We start from the raw sequence: 14899 nt of genomic DNA, 5'->3' as shown, positions 1-14899 counted from the left end.
GTCAATGAACCAATCCAATCGCTCAAAATTCCTTTTGAAATAAATAGCCCACCAATTCTCAGGCGGTGAAATTAATGTCAAAGCAATGTTTCAAACAAAACAAAATAATATTTAAATAGAATTCATTTATCGTTGTGTTTCTTAATGCGTTCTGTAATGCTACAAATTCACAGCAATGTGTCTTCACTTGTTACATCAATTGTGCAGATGGAATTTTACAACAGGAGTCACTGGCTCTGCAGCCAATGGGAATTCTTCCTTTTACAAGCAAGAAATTGAATTCTCAAGATTTATTCCAACAAGTGATAACATTGATTTAAACATTGAAGTCACGCCCAATATCAGCCTTGACTGTATTAAATGGCAGAGCAGGCCATTTCTTATGCATGATTATTAACTGTTGGTCACTGTCTGTGGAGTTTGCACATTCTCCCCGTGTCTGCGTGCTAACCACTGCACCACCATGCCGCCCCGAGGAGAATAACTGATTTATTGCATTTATAAACAAATTGGGATTGAATCGTTGACATGTGCCTGTCCTTTGCTCATCTCGCAAATAAGAGCACCTAGGTTACATGTTTACCCTGGTCGAAGTATCTGGTAATTCACAGACAACACTCACAGACAGACAGGCACCAAGCAACAGGTAACAGATAGACACAGATGATAATGTGGGTCATAGAATTTATAAGTTTTTCAGAGTTTGCAGATATCTCTTGGATGTGACTCAGCTCGTGTCAGTTATTCCTCTAATAACTGTAATCAAACAAACAAAATTCAACCTTTCACCCAAGAGGAAGACATAAACCCCCACCACAAATAAAATGGAGCATTACAGGATGGGCACGAGGCAGAAGGGCCTGGATTGTAAATTCTAAAATCGGACCAACTCAGGAAAGTCTGAGCAAATCTGTACATGTTTGAAATGAAGAGTTTAACGAGGATTATCAAACGGTGACAAACACTAACAGAGAATCACAGTTCTAGGGTAATCTCCATTGCAGGATTCAGTGGCAGTCTCAATTTTATAAAGCAGGGAGTGGAAGGTGCTGAGATAGGCAGAGAGAGTGAGAGGGACAAGGCTTCATTTATCACTCGCGCTCCTCAGTGCAATAGTCCTGCAGTCAGTAGGATTTTATTCAGTCACACAAACGTTGGTATTAAATTAAGAATCCCCCCCCATAGACTTATCGCTGCAATGCTGTAGATATTACTACTGTAAAAAAACATAGTGTATGGAGCAAACAATGTGGCTTTAGGGAGGGAGAGCAAATTCAACCAATGATCTTGTCCTGCTCCATAAACACCAAAGCCCAATCAGAAACAGGGTCTAAAATAAAAGCAAATTTACTACGGATGCTGAAATCTGAAACCGTAACAGAAAATGTCGGACAGTCTCAGCAGGTCTGACAGCATCCGTGGAGAAAGAAGGGAGTCTGGATGACTCTTTGTCAAAGTCAATTTGTCAAGTCATTCAGACTCAACTGCTGAGATTGTCCAGCATTTTCTATTTTTGTTTCAGAAACAGGGTCTGTTTGAATGTGGCAAATTACCCCCCGATTACATGCAGGTTATGGCAAGATAGGACAGTTGGGTGAGATGCCAGGAAACTGAAGTACCAGGACGGCAGGGTAGCGCAGTGGTTAGCACTGCAGCCTATGGGACGGAGGACCCGGGTTCGATCCCGGCCCTGGGTCACTGTCCGTGTGGAGTTTGCACATTCTCCCAGTGTCTGCGTGGGTTTCACCCCCACAACCCAAAGATGTGCAGGTTAGGTGGATTGGCCACACTAGACTGTCCCTTAATTAGAAAAAAATAATAATTGGGTCTGCAAAATTTATTTAAAAAAAGGAAACCTCAGTGCCAGTGAAACCATACCCCTACAAGATCCCTGTACAACTGCAGGAAGACAGACTTGTGTTTCAGCTTTCTAATAATAACATCCATTCAGCAAGGGGGGGACAGCAGGAAAGGGTGAAAAGTATGAAAGAGTGGAGGAATGAGGTGTTAGGTGCTGCCGTTATATTTGGTGGTTGGGAACTTCCAGTGAGAGATGTGCTGAGCGGACGCTGGAAACAAGGTGGCTCTCCTCCTGGAAGTTGAAATTTGGCACTTTTAACCCCAAAATAGGCACATTTGTGGAAAACAAAACATCCTCTCTCACGGACAGACAGATCCAGCCCCAAATCAGGGAAACTATCAAACATGGCGAGAGGGAGTTGCACAACTTCATGGAGCAGATGGGGGCAGTGGACCCCTGGAGGTTCATGCACCCAGGGGAGTTCTCCTTCTTGTCCCAGGTACAGAGGGTCGACATCAGTGTTTTTCAAACTTTTTTTCCAGGGACCCATTTTCACCAACTGGCCAACCTTCAGGACCCAACCCAGCCGACCTTCACAACCCACGCCGGCCGACCTGCGCGACCCACCATTTTCTCATACTTTGTTCGTTACTGACAAAAATGGAGGAAATGGTTTTGGGTCCCAATGGTCCCTTTGGCCCCCCGAACTTGAAAAGAAAAAGGCTGCAACCATTAAAAAAATTCGGCCACACTGCTCTTACGTGCTCTATCATCGGTGCGCGTGCACATTTTGTGCATGCGCACCGATGATAGAGCACGTAAGAGCAGTGTGGCCGAATTTTAAAAATCTATTCCTGCCCATTTTGAAGGCCGCTCACAGCCGGCATTATTAACAGCTGGCTGCTGCGGCTGTTGCATGCGGATATGTGCAATCGGGAGCGGCTCCGCGACCCTCCCGAAACCCGCCGCGACCCACCCGCGGGTCGTGCCCCTGAGATTGACAATGCCTGGTCTACATCAGGATCGACTTCTTCGTAGTGGGGAAGGCAGTGCTTCCAGGAATAATAGTAGCGGAGTACTCCACAATCGTAATCTCCGGCCCCGCTCCACACTACGTGAATGTGAGGTTGGAGACAGGCCGGGGCACAACACTCCTCCCATGGAGGCTGGACATGGCCTTCCTGATTGACAAGCATTCTACAAACAGATATCACAAACATAGACAGGTACGTTACCAATAACCAGAATTGAAAGGTCTCACCCTCCATGTTCTGGGAGGCACTGAAAAGGGGGGGAAATTATTGCATACAAGCCACACAAAGATAAGAAGGAAAGGGCGCCCAGGCAACCGCTGGTCGACTCCACAGGAGCTGGATTGGCGGTGCTCCTCGACCCTGACAGTGGAACTACTGGCAGAGAAGAAAAAAGCTACAAATGGGACTTTGACCTGGGAAAGCAGGGCACCAGCTCCACCAGACATGAGAGACCTTTTACGAGCATGGAAACAAAGCCAGTTCACAGATCATAGACTTTACAGTGTAGAAGGAGGCTATTCGGCCCATTGAGTCTGCACCAGCCCTTGGAAAAAGCACCGTACCCAAGCCCATACCTCCACCCTATTCCCGTAACCCCACCCCACCTATTGGACACTAAGGGCAATTTTAGCATTGACCAATCCACCTAACTTGCACATCTTTGGACTGTGGGAGGAAACTGGAGCACCCGGAGGAAACCCACGCAGACACAGGGAGAACGTGCAGACTCCGCACAGACAGTGACCCAAGCCGGGAACCAAACCTGGGACCCTGGAGCTGTGAAGCAACAGTGCTAACCACTGTGCTACCGTGGTGCCCGACTGTGCTACCGTGGTTGCTAGCTGACCACTAACTGAGAAAGCAGACAGCCATGAGGGAAATAGCCCAGGTAAAAGTCAGCAGTGGCAAGCTAATCCCAGTGCCTGAACAGATCAATAAAGCTTCTGCAATCTTTACCGGGAGCTGTACATGTCCGAGCTCCCGGAGGGGGACTCAAAGATGAAGCAGTTCCTCGACGGACTGGTCTTGGGGGAAGATAGATCGGGGACAGGGTCTGGAAGCACCATTAGAACGGTTGGAAGTCATGGAGAGCATTAACTCCATGGAGGTGGGGAAGGTGCTGGGGCTGGATGGATTTCCGGTGGACTTTTATAAAACATTTGCACAGCACTGGCTCCGCACCTGTGGGAGATGCTCACAGACTCACTAGCAAGGGGAACCCTGCCACCAATGTTGGATCAGGCCTTAATATCACTGATCCGCAAAAAGGACAAAGGCTCGAGAGGGCAGGTCCTACAGACCCATCTCACTCCTTAACACCATCGCTAAGATCCTGGCAATGGCCTTGGCAAGGTGGCTGGAGAACTGCGTGCCAGAGATAGTCAGGGAAGATCAGACGGACTTTGCCAAGGGCACAGTTAACAGCGAACATTCGACACCTGCAGAATGTGATCATGACCCCCATCTGGGAAGAGAACACAAGAGATCATCTCCCTGGACACAGAAAAGGCCTTCAACAGGGATGAATGGAAGTACGTCATAGAGGTACTGAAATGGTTTGGACCAGGATTCACTTTCTGGGTGAAACTACTGTACAGCACTCCCATGGCGAGCGGATGGACAAACGCCACCAGCTCTGGATACGCCCGATTGCACTGAGACATGAGGCAAGGATGCCAGCTGTCCCCGCTGCTGTTTGCCCTGGTGATCGCCCTTAGAGCGACAAAGGGATGGAGATAGATCCAAAGGGGAGACAGAGAGCATAGAGTCTCACTGATGACCTGCACCTCGACATCTCAAACCCCCTGGTCAGCATGGAAGAAATAGTGAACCTCCTGATGGAGTTCGGAGCCTTCTCAGGTTGCAAGCTTAACCTGAGTAAGAGCAAAATCTTCCCTGTGAACCCACAGGGGGGTAGCACAGAGCTGGGGCGACTGCTGTTCAAACTGGCCTAGACCACATTCCGCTACCTGGGGATCCAAATAGCCCATGACTGGACACGGATCCATAAGTGAAACTTGACGATTCTGGTGGAGGAAGTTAAGGAGGACCTGCAGAGGTGGGGCTCACTCCATCTCAGGGAATTTGCAGACGATCAAGATGAACGTGCTGCCCAGGTTTCTTTTCCTGTTCAGATCCCTCCCGATCTATATCCCCAAGGCCTTTTTCAACACAGTTGATAAGTTAATCATGGCACTTGTGTGTGTTTTTGTTTGGGAGGGGGGTTAGCCACGCTCCAAACATGGAATCAAATGAGGCAGCACTTGAGACTAACCAAAATGTCCACCATGGCCCCCATCTGCAATAATCACAAGTGCACACCCGCAACAATGGACGCCTCTTTCATGAGTTGGATACAGTACAAGGGGACACTGACACGTACGGTAGAGTAGCGACCAAGGGGGAACTCACTGAGAAGTTTCAGCTCCCGAGAGAGAACATAAGGTACATTCCTTCCTCCGCAAGGAAACGACGACATATCCCCAGATACCAGGACATTCACTATTAGAAAGACTACTGAACACAAGCGACCTAGGGGAGGGGAACTGTGCGGTCTTGTATGGATAACTGTTAGAAGAGGTACGCTCAACGGGCAGCACGGTGGCGTAATGGTCGAGGACCCGGGTTCGAATCTCGGCCCTGGGTCACTGTCCATGTGGAGTTTGCACATTCTCCCCGTGTCTGTGTGGGTTTCACCCCCACAACCCAAAGATGTGCAGATTAGGTGGATTTGCCACGCTTAATTGCCCCTTAATTGGAAAAATATAATTGGGGACTCTAAATTTAAAAAAAAAAGAGGTACGCTCTCACCCTGGAGGAGACAAAGAAAAAGTGGAAGAACAAGGCAGGGAGATAGGGGAGGCCTCTGGATCGAAGCACTGCACAGGGTGAACTTCATCTCCACATATGCAGCACTGAGCCTAACACAACTAAAGGTGGTGCACAGAGCGCACCAAACGAGAACAAAAATGAGTGGGTTCTTTCCGGAGGTGGACAACCACACCCACATGTTCTGGGCTTGCCCGAGGCTTGTTGGGTACTGGACATTCTTCTTTGAGGCCATGTGGTGTGGGAGTGAGGGTGGCGCCATGCCCACTAGTGGAGGTCTTTGGGGTATCAGAGCAGCCAGAGCTCTTCATAGAGAAGGGGGCTGATGCACTAGCCTTTTTCTGCCTCCCTGATCGCCTGCCGAGACTCCTTCTCAGCTGGTGATCAGCAGCACCACCCAAGGCTGCAGACTGGCTGTCCAGCCTGCTGGAATTTCTCAGACTGGAGAAGATAAAGTTCAGCATCTGTGGGTCAGAAGAAGGCTACCACAGGACATGGAAGCTGTTCTCCAACTTGATTCAAGACCTGTTCATGGCCAGCAACCAATAAAGTAGGGAGGGAGGGGGGGAGGGATTGCACCCAGAACAAGGAAGAGAAAGAAAGCGGGGTGGGAGAGGAGAAGAGAAGAGGATGACAAATGCCCTCAAGAGAAATAAGGGAGACAGGCAGAAGGGAGGAAAACTACAAGAAACTGGTTTGCTGACAAAATGATGCCTGAACCACAATGTACATAAACCACTGCAAATACGTGTTTTGGCCAAGTCTGGCAATGTAAAGTCTGCAAGAGAAGTGTTTTTGTTAAGGGGAGGCTATGGTTACAGTCTTCGGTTGGAGCTTCTTCTTTTATTGATATATGTGTTGGTCTTGTTTGGCCCTGTGAATGTGATATAAAATATTAAAAGCTCAATAAAAATATTTTTAAAATATATATTTGGTGGTTGCGATGTGAGTTAAGTATCAGCTCACCTGGTATCGATAGCCCTTGTCCACTCCCAGAGTCTGTGTGCAGAACCTATGCATCACACCAAACTGCTGCATTAGATAAGCCAGGTCTATTGTCCAGACACTTTCATTGAGCTGTAACCTCCAGCACGCTGTCTGGAATTCCTCCTCACTCACAGGATGGAGATACCTTCACACACAAGGGAGAGATGAGCGTGAGAGGGAGAAGCAGGGCCAGTGAGGGAGGGAGGGGGACGGGGTAGGCGAGGGAGGGAGATGGGGGTGGTGAGGGAGCGAAAGAAAGACGAGCGAGCGAGAGAGACGAGCGAGAAGGAGAGAGATGAGCGAGAGATGAGCGAGAGACGAGCGAGAGACGAGAGAGAGACGAGAGAGAGACGAGAGAGAGACGAGAGAGAGACGAGAGAGAGACGAGAGAGAGACGAGAGAGAGACGAGAGAGAGACGAGCGAGAGACGAGCGAGAGACGAGCGAGAGAGACGAGCGAGAGAGACGAGCGAGAGAGACGAGCGAGAGAGACGAGCGAGAGAGACGAGCGAGAGAGACGAGCGAGAGAGACGAGCGAGAGAGACGAGCGAGAGAGACGAGCGAGAGAGACGAGCGAGAGAGACGAGCGAGAGAGACGAGCGAGAGAGACGAGCGAGAGAGACGAGCGAGAGAGACGAGCGAGAGAGACGAGCGAGAGAGACGAGCGAGAGAGACGAGCGAGAGAGACGAGCGAGAGAGACGAGCGAGAGAGACGAGCGAGAGAGACGAGCGAGAGAGACGAGCGAGAGAGACGAGCGAGAGAGACGAGCGAGAGAGAGAGACGAGCGAGAGAGACGAGCGAGAGAGAGAGACGAGCGAGAGAGAGAGACGAGCGAGAGAGAGAGACGAGCGAGAGAGAGAGACGAGCGAGAGAGAGAGACGAGCGAGAGAGAGAGACGAGCGAGAGAGAGAGACGAGCGAGAGAGAGAGACGAGCGAGAGAGAGAGACGAGCGAGAGAGAGACGAGCGAGAGAGAGGCGAGCGAGAGAGAGGCGAGCGAGAGAGAGGCGAGCGAGAGAGAGACGAGCGAGAGAGAGGCGAGCGAGAGAGAGACGAGCGAGAGAGAGACGAGCGAGAGAGAGACGAGCGAGAGAGAGACGAGCGAGAGAGACGAGCGAGAGAGACGAGCGAGAGAGACGAGCGAGAGAGACGAGCGAGAGAGACGAGCGAGAGAGACGAGCGAGAGAGACGAGCGAGAGAGAGAGACGAGCGAGAGAGACGAGCGAGAGAGAGACGAGCGAGAGAGAGAGACGCGAGAGAGAGACGAGCGAGAGAGAGACGAGCGAGAGAGAGAGACGAGCGAGAGAGAGAGACGAGCGAGAGAGAGGCGAGCGAGAGAGAGAGACGAGCGAGAGAGAGACGAGCGAGAGAGAGACGAGCGAGAGAGAGACGAGCGAGAGAGAGACGAGCGAGAGAGAGACGAGCGAGAGAGAGACGAGCGAGAGAGAGACGAGCGAGAGACGAGCGAGAGAGAGACGAGCGAGAGAGAGACGAGCGAGAGAGAGACGAGCGAGAGAGAGAGAGACGAGCGAGAGAGAGAGAGACGAGCGAGAGAGAGAGAGACGAGCGAGAGAGAGAGAGACGAGCGAGAGAGAGACGTGCGAGAGAGAGACGAGCGAGAGAGAGACGAGCGAGAGAGAGACGAGCGAGAGGGAGACGAGCGAGAGGGAGACGAGCGAGAGGGAGACGAGCGAGAGGGAGACGAGCGAGAGGGAGACGAGCGAGAGGGAGACGAGCGAGAGGGAGACGAGCGAGAGGGAGACGAGCGAGAGGGAGACGAGCGAGAGGGAGACGAGCGAGAGGGAGACGAGCGAGAGGGAGACGAGCGAGAGGGAGACGAGCGAGAGGGAGACGAGCGAGAGGGAGACGAGCGAGAGGGAGACGAGCGAGAGGGAGACGAGCGAGAGGGAGACGAGCGAGAGGGAGACGAGCGAGAGGGAGACGAGCGAGAGGGAGACGAGCGAGAGGGAGACGAGCGAGAGGGAGACGAGCGAGAGGGAGACGAGCGAGAGGGAGACGAGCGAGAGAGAGACGAGCGAGGGGGAGAAAGACGAGCGAGGGGGAGAAAGACGAGCGAGGGGGAGAAAGACGAGCGAGAGGGAGAAAGACGAGCGAGAGGGAGAAAGACGAGCGAGAGGGAGAAAGACGAGCGAGAGGGAGAAAGACGAGCGAGAGGGAGAAAGACGAGCGAGAGGGAGAGAGAGACGAGCGAGAGGGAGAGAGAGAGGCGCGAGAGGGAGACGAGCGAGAGGGAGAGAGAGACGAGCGAGAGGGAGAGAGAGACGAGCGAGAGGGAGAGAGAGACGAGCGAGAGGGAGAGAGAGACGAGCGAGAGGGAGAGAGAGACGATGCGAGAGGGAGAGAGAGACGATGCGAGAGGGAGAGAGAGACGAGCGAGAGGGAGAGAGAGAGACGAGCGAGAGGGTGAGAGAGAGACGAGCGCGAGGGAGAGAGAGACGAGCGAGAGGGAGACGAGCGAGAGGGAGAGAGAGAGACGAGAGAGGGAGAGAGAGAGACGAGCGAGAGGGTGAGAGAGAGACGAGCGCGAGGGAGAGAGAGACGAGCGAGAGGGAGAGAGAGACGAGCGAGAGGGAGACGAGCGAGAGGGAGAGAGAGAGACGAGCGAGAGGGTGAGAGAGAGACGAGCGCGAGGGAGAGAGAGACGAGCGAGAGGGAGACGAGCGAGAGGGAGAGAGAGAGACGAGCGAGAGGGAGAGAGAGAGACGAGCGAGAGGGAGAGAGAGAGAAGAGCGAGAGGGAGAGAGAGAGAAGAGCGAGAGGGAGAGAGAGAGAAGAGCGAGAGGGAGAGAGAGAGAAGAGCGAGAGGGAGAGAGAGAGAAGAGCGAGAGGGAGAGAGAGAGAAGAGCGAGAGGGAGAGAGAGAGAAGAGCGAGAGGGAGAGAGAGAGACGAGCGAGAGGGAGAGAGACGAGCGAGAGGGAGAGGCGAGCGCGAGAGGCGAGCGCGAGAGGCGAGCGCGAGAGCGAGAGGCGAGCGAGAGGCGAGCGAGAGGCGAGCGCGAGGCGAGAGAGAGGCGAGAGCGAGAGAGAGGCGAGAGCGAGAGAGAGGCGAGCGCGAGGCGAGAGAGAGAGGTGCCTTTGGGCAGGGGCCGCTGTGCTAGCAGATGATGCTTTGAACGGAGGTGTGGTGGTGGGGAAGATGGTCGAGATGGGGGGGGTTGTGGGTGGCGAGGCTGTTGCGATGTGGTAGGGGGTGAGAGATGACATGGTCATGGGCGAAGAAATGGGCCATCTGGGATGGGCTAGGTGTAGGTGGAATTAAGGGGGCGGGACTGAAATGTGGAAGATGACAGACGGTAGAGGGGATTGGAGGCTTAAGCCTCCGGAGTAAGGCTTGTAATGTGGAACGTCCAGGGACTGAATGGATCGGTTGAAAGGTCGCGGGTGTTGCAAGGAGCTTGAAAGCGAGGGTGGTCTTTGTGCAGATGTGAAGGACCAGGCTAGGTTAAGGTAGGGGTGGATCGGGCAGGTTTTTCACTCGGGGTTTGATTCGAAATTGAGGGGAGAGGCGATTTTAATGAGAAAAAAAATGGGATTTGTGAGTGCGAAGGAAATGAGGGATCAAGGTGGGAGATATGTGATTGTGAGTGGGATATTGGAAAGGGCACCAGTGGTATGAATAAATGTGTATGCCCCAAATTGGGATGATGTGGGTTTTATGAGGGGGTTGCTGGCAGCAATCCCAGATTTAGCCACGCACCAGTTGATCATGGGAGGAGATTTTAACTGTGTCCTGGAGCCGAGGGTGGATAGGTCGAGCCCCAGGTCAATCGGTAGGGTACGAATGGCAAGGGGGCTGGGGAGGCGGGGTTTATGGAGAGGATGGGTATGGTGGATCCATGGCGTTTTCAGAACCCAGGGGGAAGAGAGTATTCCTTCTTTTCACACGTCTATAAGGGATATTCAAGGATTGATTACTTTGTAGTGAGTCGGGAGATTTTGGTTGGGGTGGAGGGGGCAGAGTATGCGGGGATAGTTATCTTGGACCATGCACCCCACTGGCTGGAGATTCGGTTCAGTACGGGACGAGAGCAGAGGCCGTGGTGGAGGTTGACTCGGGGTTGTTGGTAGATGGAGGTTTTTGTGTTATGGTACGGGTGGCGATTAAGTAGTATGTGGAGAATGGGGAGGTGACGGTGGCCATTGTTTGGGAAGCACTGAAGGCAGCGGTCCGGGGGGAAATTATTTTGTTTAAGGCTCGTGCAGATAGGGAAAGGAGGGCGGAACATGACAGCCTCCTGAGCAAGATAGTAGAGGTGGACAGGGAACATTTGAGGGTGCCCTCCATGGAGGGATTGGCGAGGAGGAAAAAGTTGCAGGGGCAGTTTGACAGGCTGACAACTAGGAGGGCGGTAGGGCAGCTGCGTAGGGCAAGAGGGGTGGAATAAGAGTATGGGGAGAAGGCGAGCCGTTGCTGGCGCGCCAGCTGTGCGGAGGCAGGTTGGGTCCAGGGAAATATTGAAGATCCGGACTGGGGCTGGGGTGTCAGAGCCAGGCAAGATAAATGAGGCATTTAGAGAGTATTACCAGGGACTTTACGAGGTGGACCCGGGGGGAGAGGAGGGGGACATGGGGCGGTTTCTGGACGAGCTGGAATTTCCCCAGGTGGAGGAAGCAAAGAGGCAGGCATTGGAGGAGCTCCTGGGGCTGAGGGAGGTGTTGGATAGTATCAGGGGTATGAAGTCGGGGAAGGCCATTGGGTGGACTCCTATGAGGAATTTGCGACGAACCTGGCACCACATCTCGGGGCATTTAACGAAGCACTGGAGAAAGGAGAGATGCCGGAGACGATGAAGCAGGCAGTAACCACACTAATCCCGAAAAAGGGGAAAGACCCGGTGGAATGTGGGTCGTATCACTATTGAACATGGATGTGAAAGTATTGGCCAAGTTGTTGGGGGGCAGGATGGAGGACTGTGCCTTGGGAGTGGTTGCAGAAGATCAAACAGGCTTCGTGAAGGACAGGCAACTCGCTAGTAATGTAAGACGGCTATTGAATGTGATGATGAATCCGTCAGGGGCTCTGGTACCGGAGGTGGTGGTGTCCATGGACGCGGAGAAGGCATTTGATCGGGTGGAATGGCGGTCCTTGTTCCGAGGTTTTGGGAAGGTTTGGGTTTGGACTGAGATTTGTGGCATGGGTGCAGTTGCTGTATGTGGCACCAAGGGCGAGGGTGAGGATGAAATATATGAGCTCACAAAGCTTTGACTTACACAGGGGTACAAGGCAGGGGTGCCCGCTGTCGCCGCTGCTGTTTGCGCTGGCCATAAAGCCATTGGCGATGGCTCTCAGGGGTAGGCGAGGTGGCGGGGGATTATGAGGGGACAGAGGGAACATCGGGTGTCGCTCTATGCTGATGACCTCTTGCTGTATGTTTTGGATCCATTGGAGAGTATGGGAAGGATTATGGGCCTGCTAGAGAGGTTTGGAGGGTTCTCGGGGTACAACCTGAATGTAGGGAAAAGCGAGATATTCCCAGTGAATGAGCTGGGACAGCGGGTTAATTTAGGGGGATGCCATTTACGGTAGCGAGGGATAGGTTAAGTATTTGGGGATTCAGGTAGCGAGGGAATGGACGGGGCTCCATAAGTGGAACTTAACGAAGCTGGTGGAGGGGGCCGGGGAGGATCTTAAGAGGTGGGATACACTGCATTTAACGTTGGCAGGGAGGGTCCAAGTGGTGAAAATGAATATTCTGCCGAGGTTCTTGTTTAGCTTTCAGGCTCTCCCGATCTTTATACAAAGGCTTTTTTTTTCAGAAATTGGACACGATCATTTTGGACTTTGTATGGGTGGGGAAGGTGCCGAGGGTGGGGAGGACACTGCTACAGAGGCAGATGGGGTTGGCATTACCAAATCTGCTTCATTATTATTGGGCGGCGAATGTGGATAAGGTGTGGCAATGTGGATAATATATAGCCCGAGGTGGATGGTTTAGGGAAGGGGGGGGGGGTGCTGCTGGCGAGGGGAGTTTCTGTCTCTTTACTTTTATATAAATTTAGAATACAAAATTCATTTTTTCCAATTAAGGGGCAATTTAGCGTGGCCAATCCACCTAGCCTGCACATCTTTGCGTTGTGGGGACGAAACCCACACAAACACGAGGAGAATGTGCAAACTCCACACGGAGAGTGACCCAGTGCTGGAATCGAACCTGGGACCTTGGTGCCATGAGGCAGCAGAGCTAACCCACTGCGCCACCGTGGTGCCCTCTGTCTCTTTTCTTTGTGTGTAGGCTCTGGCAGGGGGCTACCTCACTAGCAGTTAGATCTTAGCTAGCGAATGCGAGTGAGGTGGGGGAGGGGCTGCAGCTGGTTGGACAACTTTATATGTGCTCAACCCATTCCCCTCAAGACGATGGTCAAAGGTTCTTATCACCAATGCAAACAAGAAGGGGACAAAGGGCACCGCTGCCTCATTCCCCTATTTAATTGGAAATACCCTGAGCTCATGTTATTGGTGAAGACGCTAGCTGTTAGAGCCTTGTGTAACAGCTGTGTACAAGACGCAAACTTGGGCCCCAACCCAAACTTCTCCAAGACCGCAAAAAGATACCCCATTGTACCCTATCAAATGCCTTCGCAGTGAGAGTGTTGGTTGAGGGGGTTCAGGCCAGGTGGAAGAATGAGTTAGGGTCCATATTAGATGACGAGGTGTGGAGCGAGGCCCTGCATTGGGTGAACTCCCTGTCCTCATGCACGAGGCTTGGTTTAATCCAACTCAAAGTAGTTTATAGGGCGCATCTGACAAATGAGTCGCTTCTTTGCAGGGATGAAAGCAGTGAGCGCTGCTCAAGGGGTCCGGCCAATCACATGCACATGTTCTGGTCTTGCCCCAAGCTTGTACGTTTCTGGGTCTGCTTCTTCAGTACCATGTCAGCGATTCGGAAAATTGAACTGGAACCCTCAGTGGAACTGTTTGTGATGTCAGATTTGCCCGGGCTGCAGTCGGGCACAGGGGCCGATGTCTTGGCCTCGGTGATTGCCCAGAGGCTACGACTGCTGGGATGGAGGTCTGTTTCTCCGCCCAGTTCCTCAAGTACCCCTTGAGGAGGACAAATGAGGCGTTTTACGGAAATGACTGCCTTTTATTGTTTATTTCACGGAATTGATCATCATAGTTGCTAAAGGGGGGGGCAGGTATTAGGTTTTGCGAAAGGTTAGGCTATGTTTGAGAGGGGATATGTTTGTATTGGTGTTTTATTCTGTTTTGTATTATGCATAGAATGAAAAATTTGAATTAAAATATATTTTTTAAAAGAACTTGCCTATCAAATTGCACTTTCAGAAACTTGTTTCCAAAATTGTTTTACCCCATATTTATCCATGGCTCCTGTACTCTCCCTCCGTTAGCTGATGTTCATGAAGGATGTAGCCCAATGAGAATGTTTCTTTCTGCAGAAACAATGTTGTGCATTGAACAAGCATGAGGACGAGGTGAGGATGTCAATGGGTGTTTCTCTTTACTTACTGCAGCACCATCCTGGAGCAGGCAAGTCCACAATCCCAGTGAAAGGATTGCTGAATGACAGGAACATTTAACTGGACCAGATCATCTAGAGAGAGAGAAACAGACGGAGGGTTAGCAGCAATGAATCTGGATTCCCCGTTCTCCCCGGGGAAAGTTGCTCCGTTTTAACCAGATCCTGATCTCTCAGTCTGTCCTCACTCGCTGCCCCAGCTGAGGGAGAGCTGCACTGTCGCAGGAGCAGCCCCATCGGGAGTGCCACCCCGCCGCGGGAGCGCCGCACTGCCGCCGGAGCCGAGCCACGCCCCGGCCTCTCTCACTTACCCCTCAGCCTCTCCCTCTCACTGGGTTTCATGTTGGCGGCCGCTCCCCGGGCCAGGGGAGCTTTATCTTGGTTACACCCTCCCTGACAACCGGCGCCCGACTCTCGGCCAAACCCGAGCTTTAGGTCCCGAAACTGACGTTAGTTCTTCACCGGCGGCTTCTCTCCGCTTGGGGCCGATAGGGCGACGGCGCTGGGACAAAATACCACGGGGCGGCCATTGTTGCGGAAATATATGCGGTGCCACGGAACGGCTGATGGATGAGTGCCCGGGGGAAGGAGATGTGAGAGGGATCGATTGCGGTGCGCGAAAGGGAACTTCCGATTGAGGGTATCCGGGGACAGCGGAGGATCTTCGCGGTAGCCCCTGGGTCAGTGGAAGCCCTCTAACCGCGGTGCCTACTGGGATGGCGGAGGAGCTGAAACGCGGTGTTCTCTGGG

General features: G+C 52.5%; 1 protein-coding gene across 2 annotated transcripts in view; it reads right to left on the bottom strand.

Annotated features, from left to right (window-relative positions):
• gucd1 (guanylyl cyclase domain containing 1) overlaps positions 1–14862 on the bottom strand; it is a 28969-nt gene extending 14107 nt beyond the window's left edge. Inside the window, exons 1-3 of one of the 2 annotated variants that reach the window (XM_072499603.1) lie at positions 14461–14862; positions 14140–14224; positions 6631–6796 (exon numbers count right to left, since the gene is read on the bottom strand). In XM_072499603.1, the coding sequence (XP_072355704.1) occupies positions 6631–6796; positions 14140–14224; positions 14461–14491 (282 nt within the window). In that variant the 5' untranslated portion in view covers positions 14492–14862. The other variant, XM_072499612.1, reaches the window with a different exon arrangement.
• Positions 14863–14899: the final 37 nt, after the last annotated feature.

This window comes from Scyliorhinus torazame, chromosome 1, assembly GCF_047496885.1.
Source record: "Scyliorhinus torazame isolate Kashiwa2021f chromosome 1, sScyTor2.1, whole genome shotgun sequence".
NCBI classification, from domain to species: domain Eukaryota; kingdom Metazoa; phylum Chordata; class Chondrichthyes; order Carcharhiniformes; family Scyliorhinidae; genus Scyliorhinus; species Scyliorhinus torazame.
The sequence above is the reverse complement of the archived record's forward strand: the minus strand, read 5'-3'. Positions and strand labels throughout refer to the sequence as shown.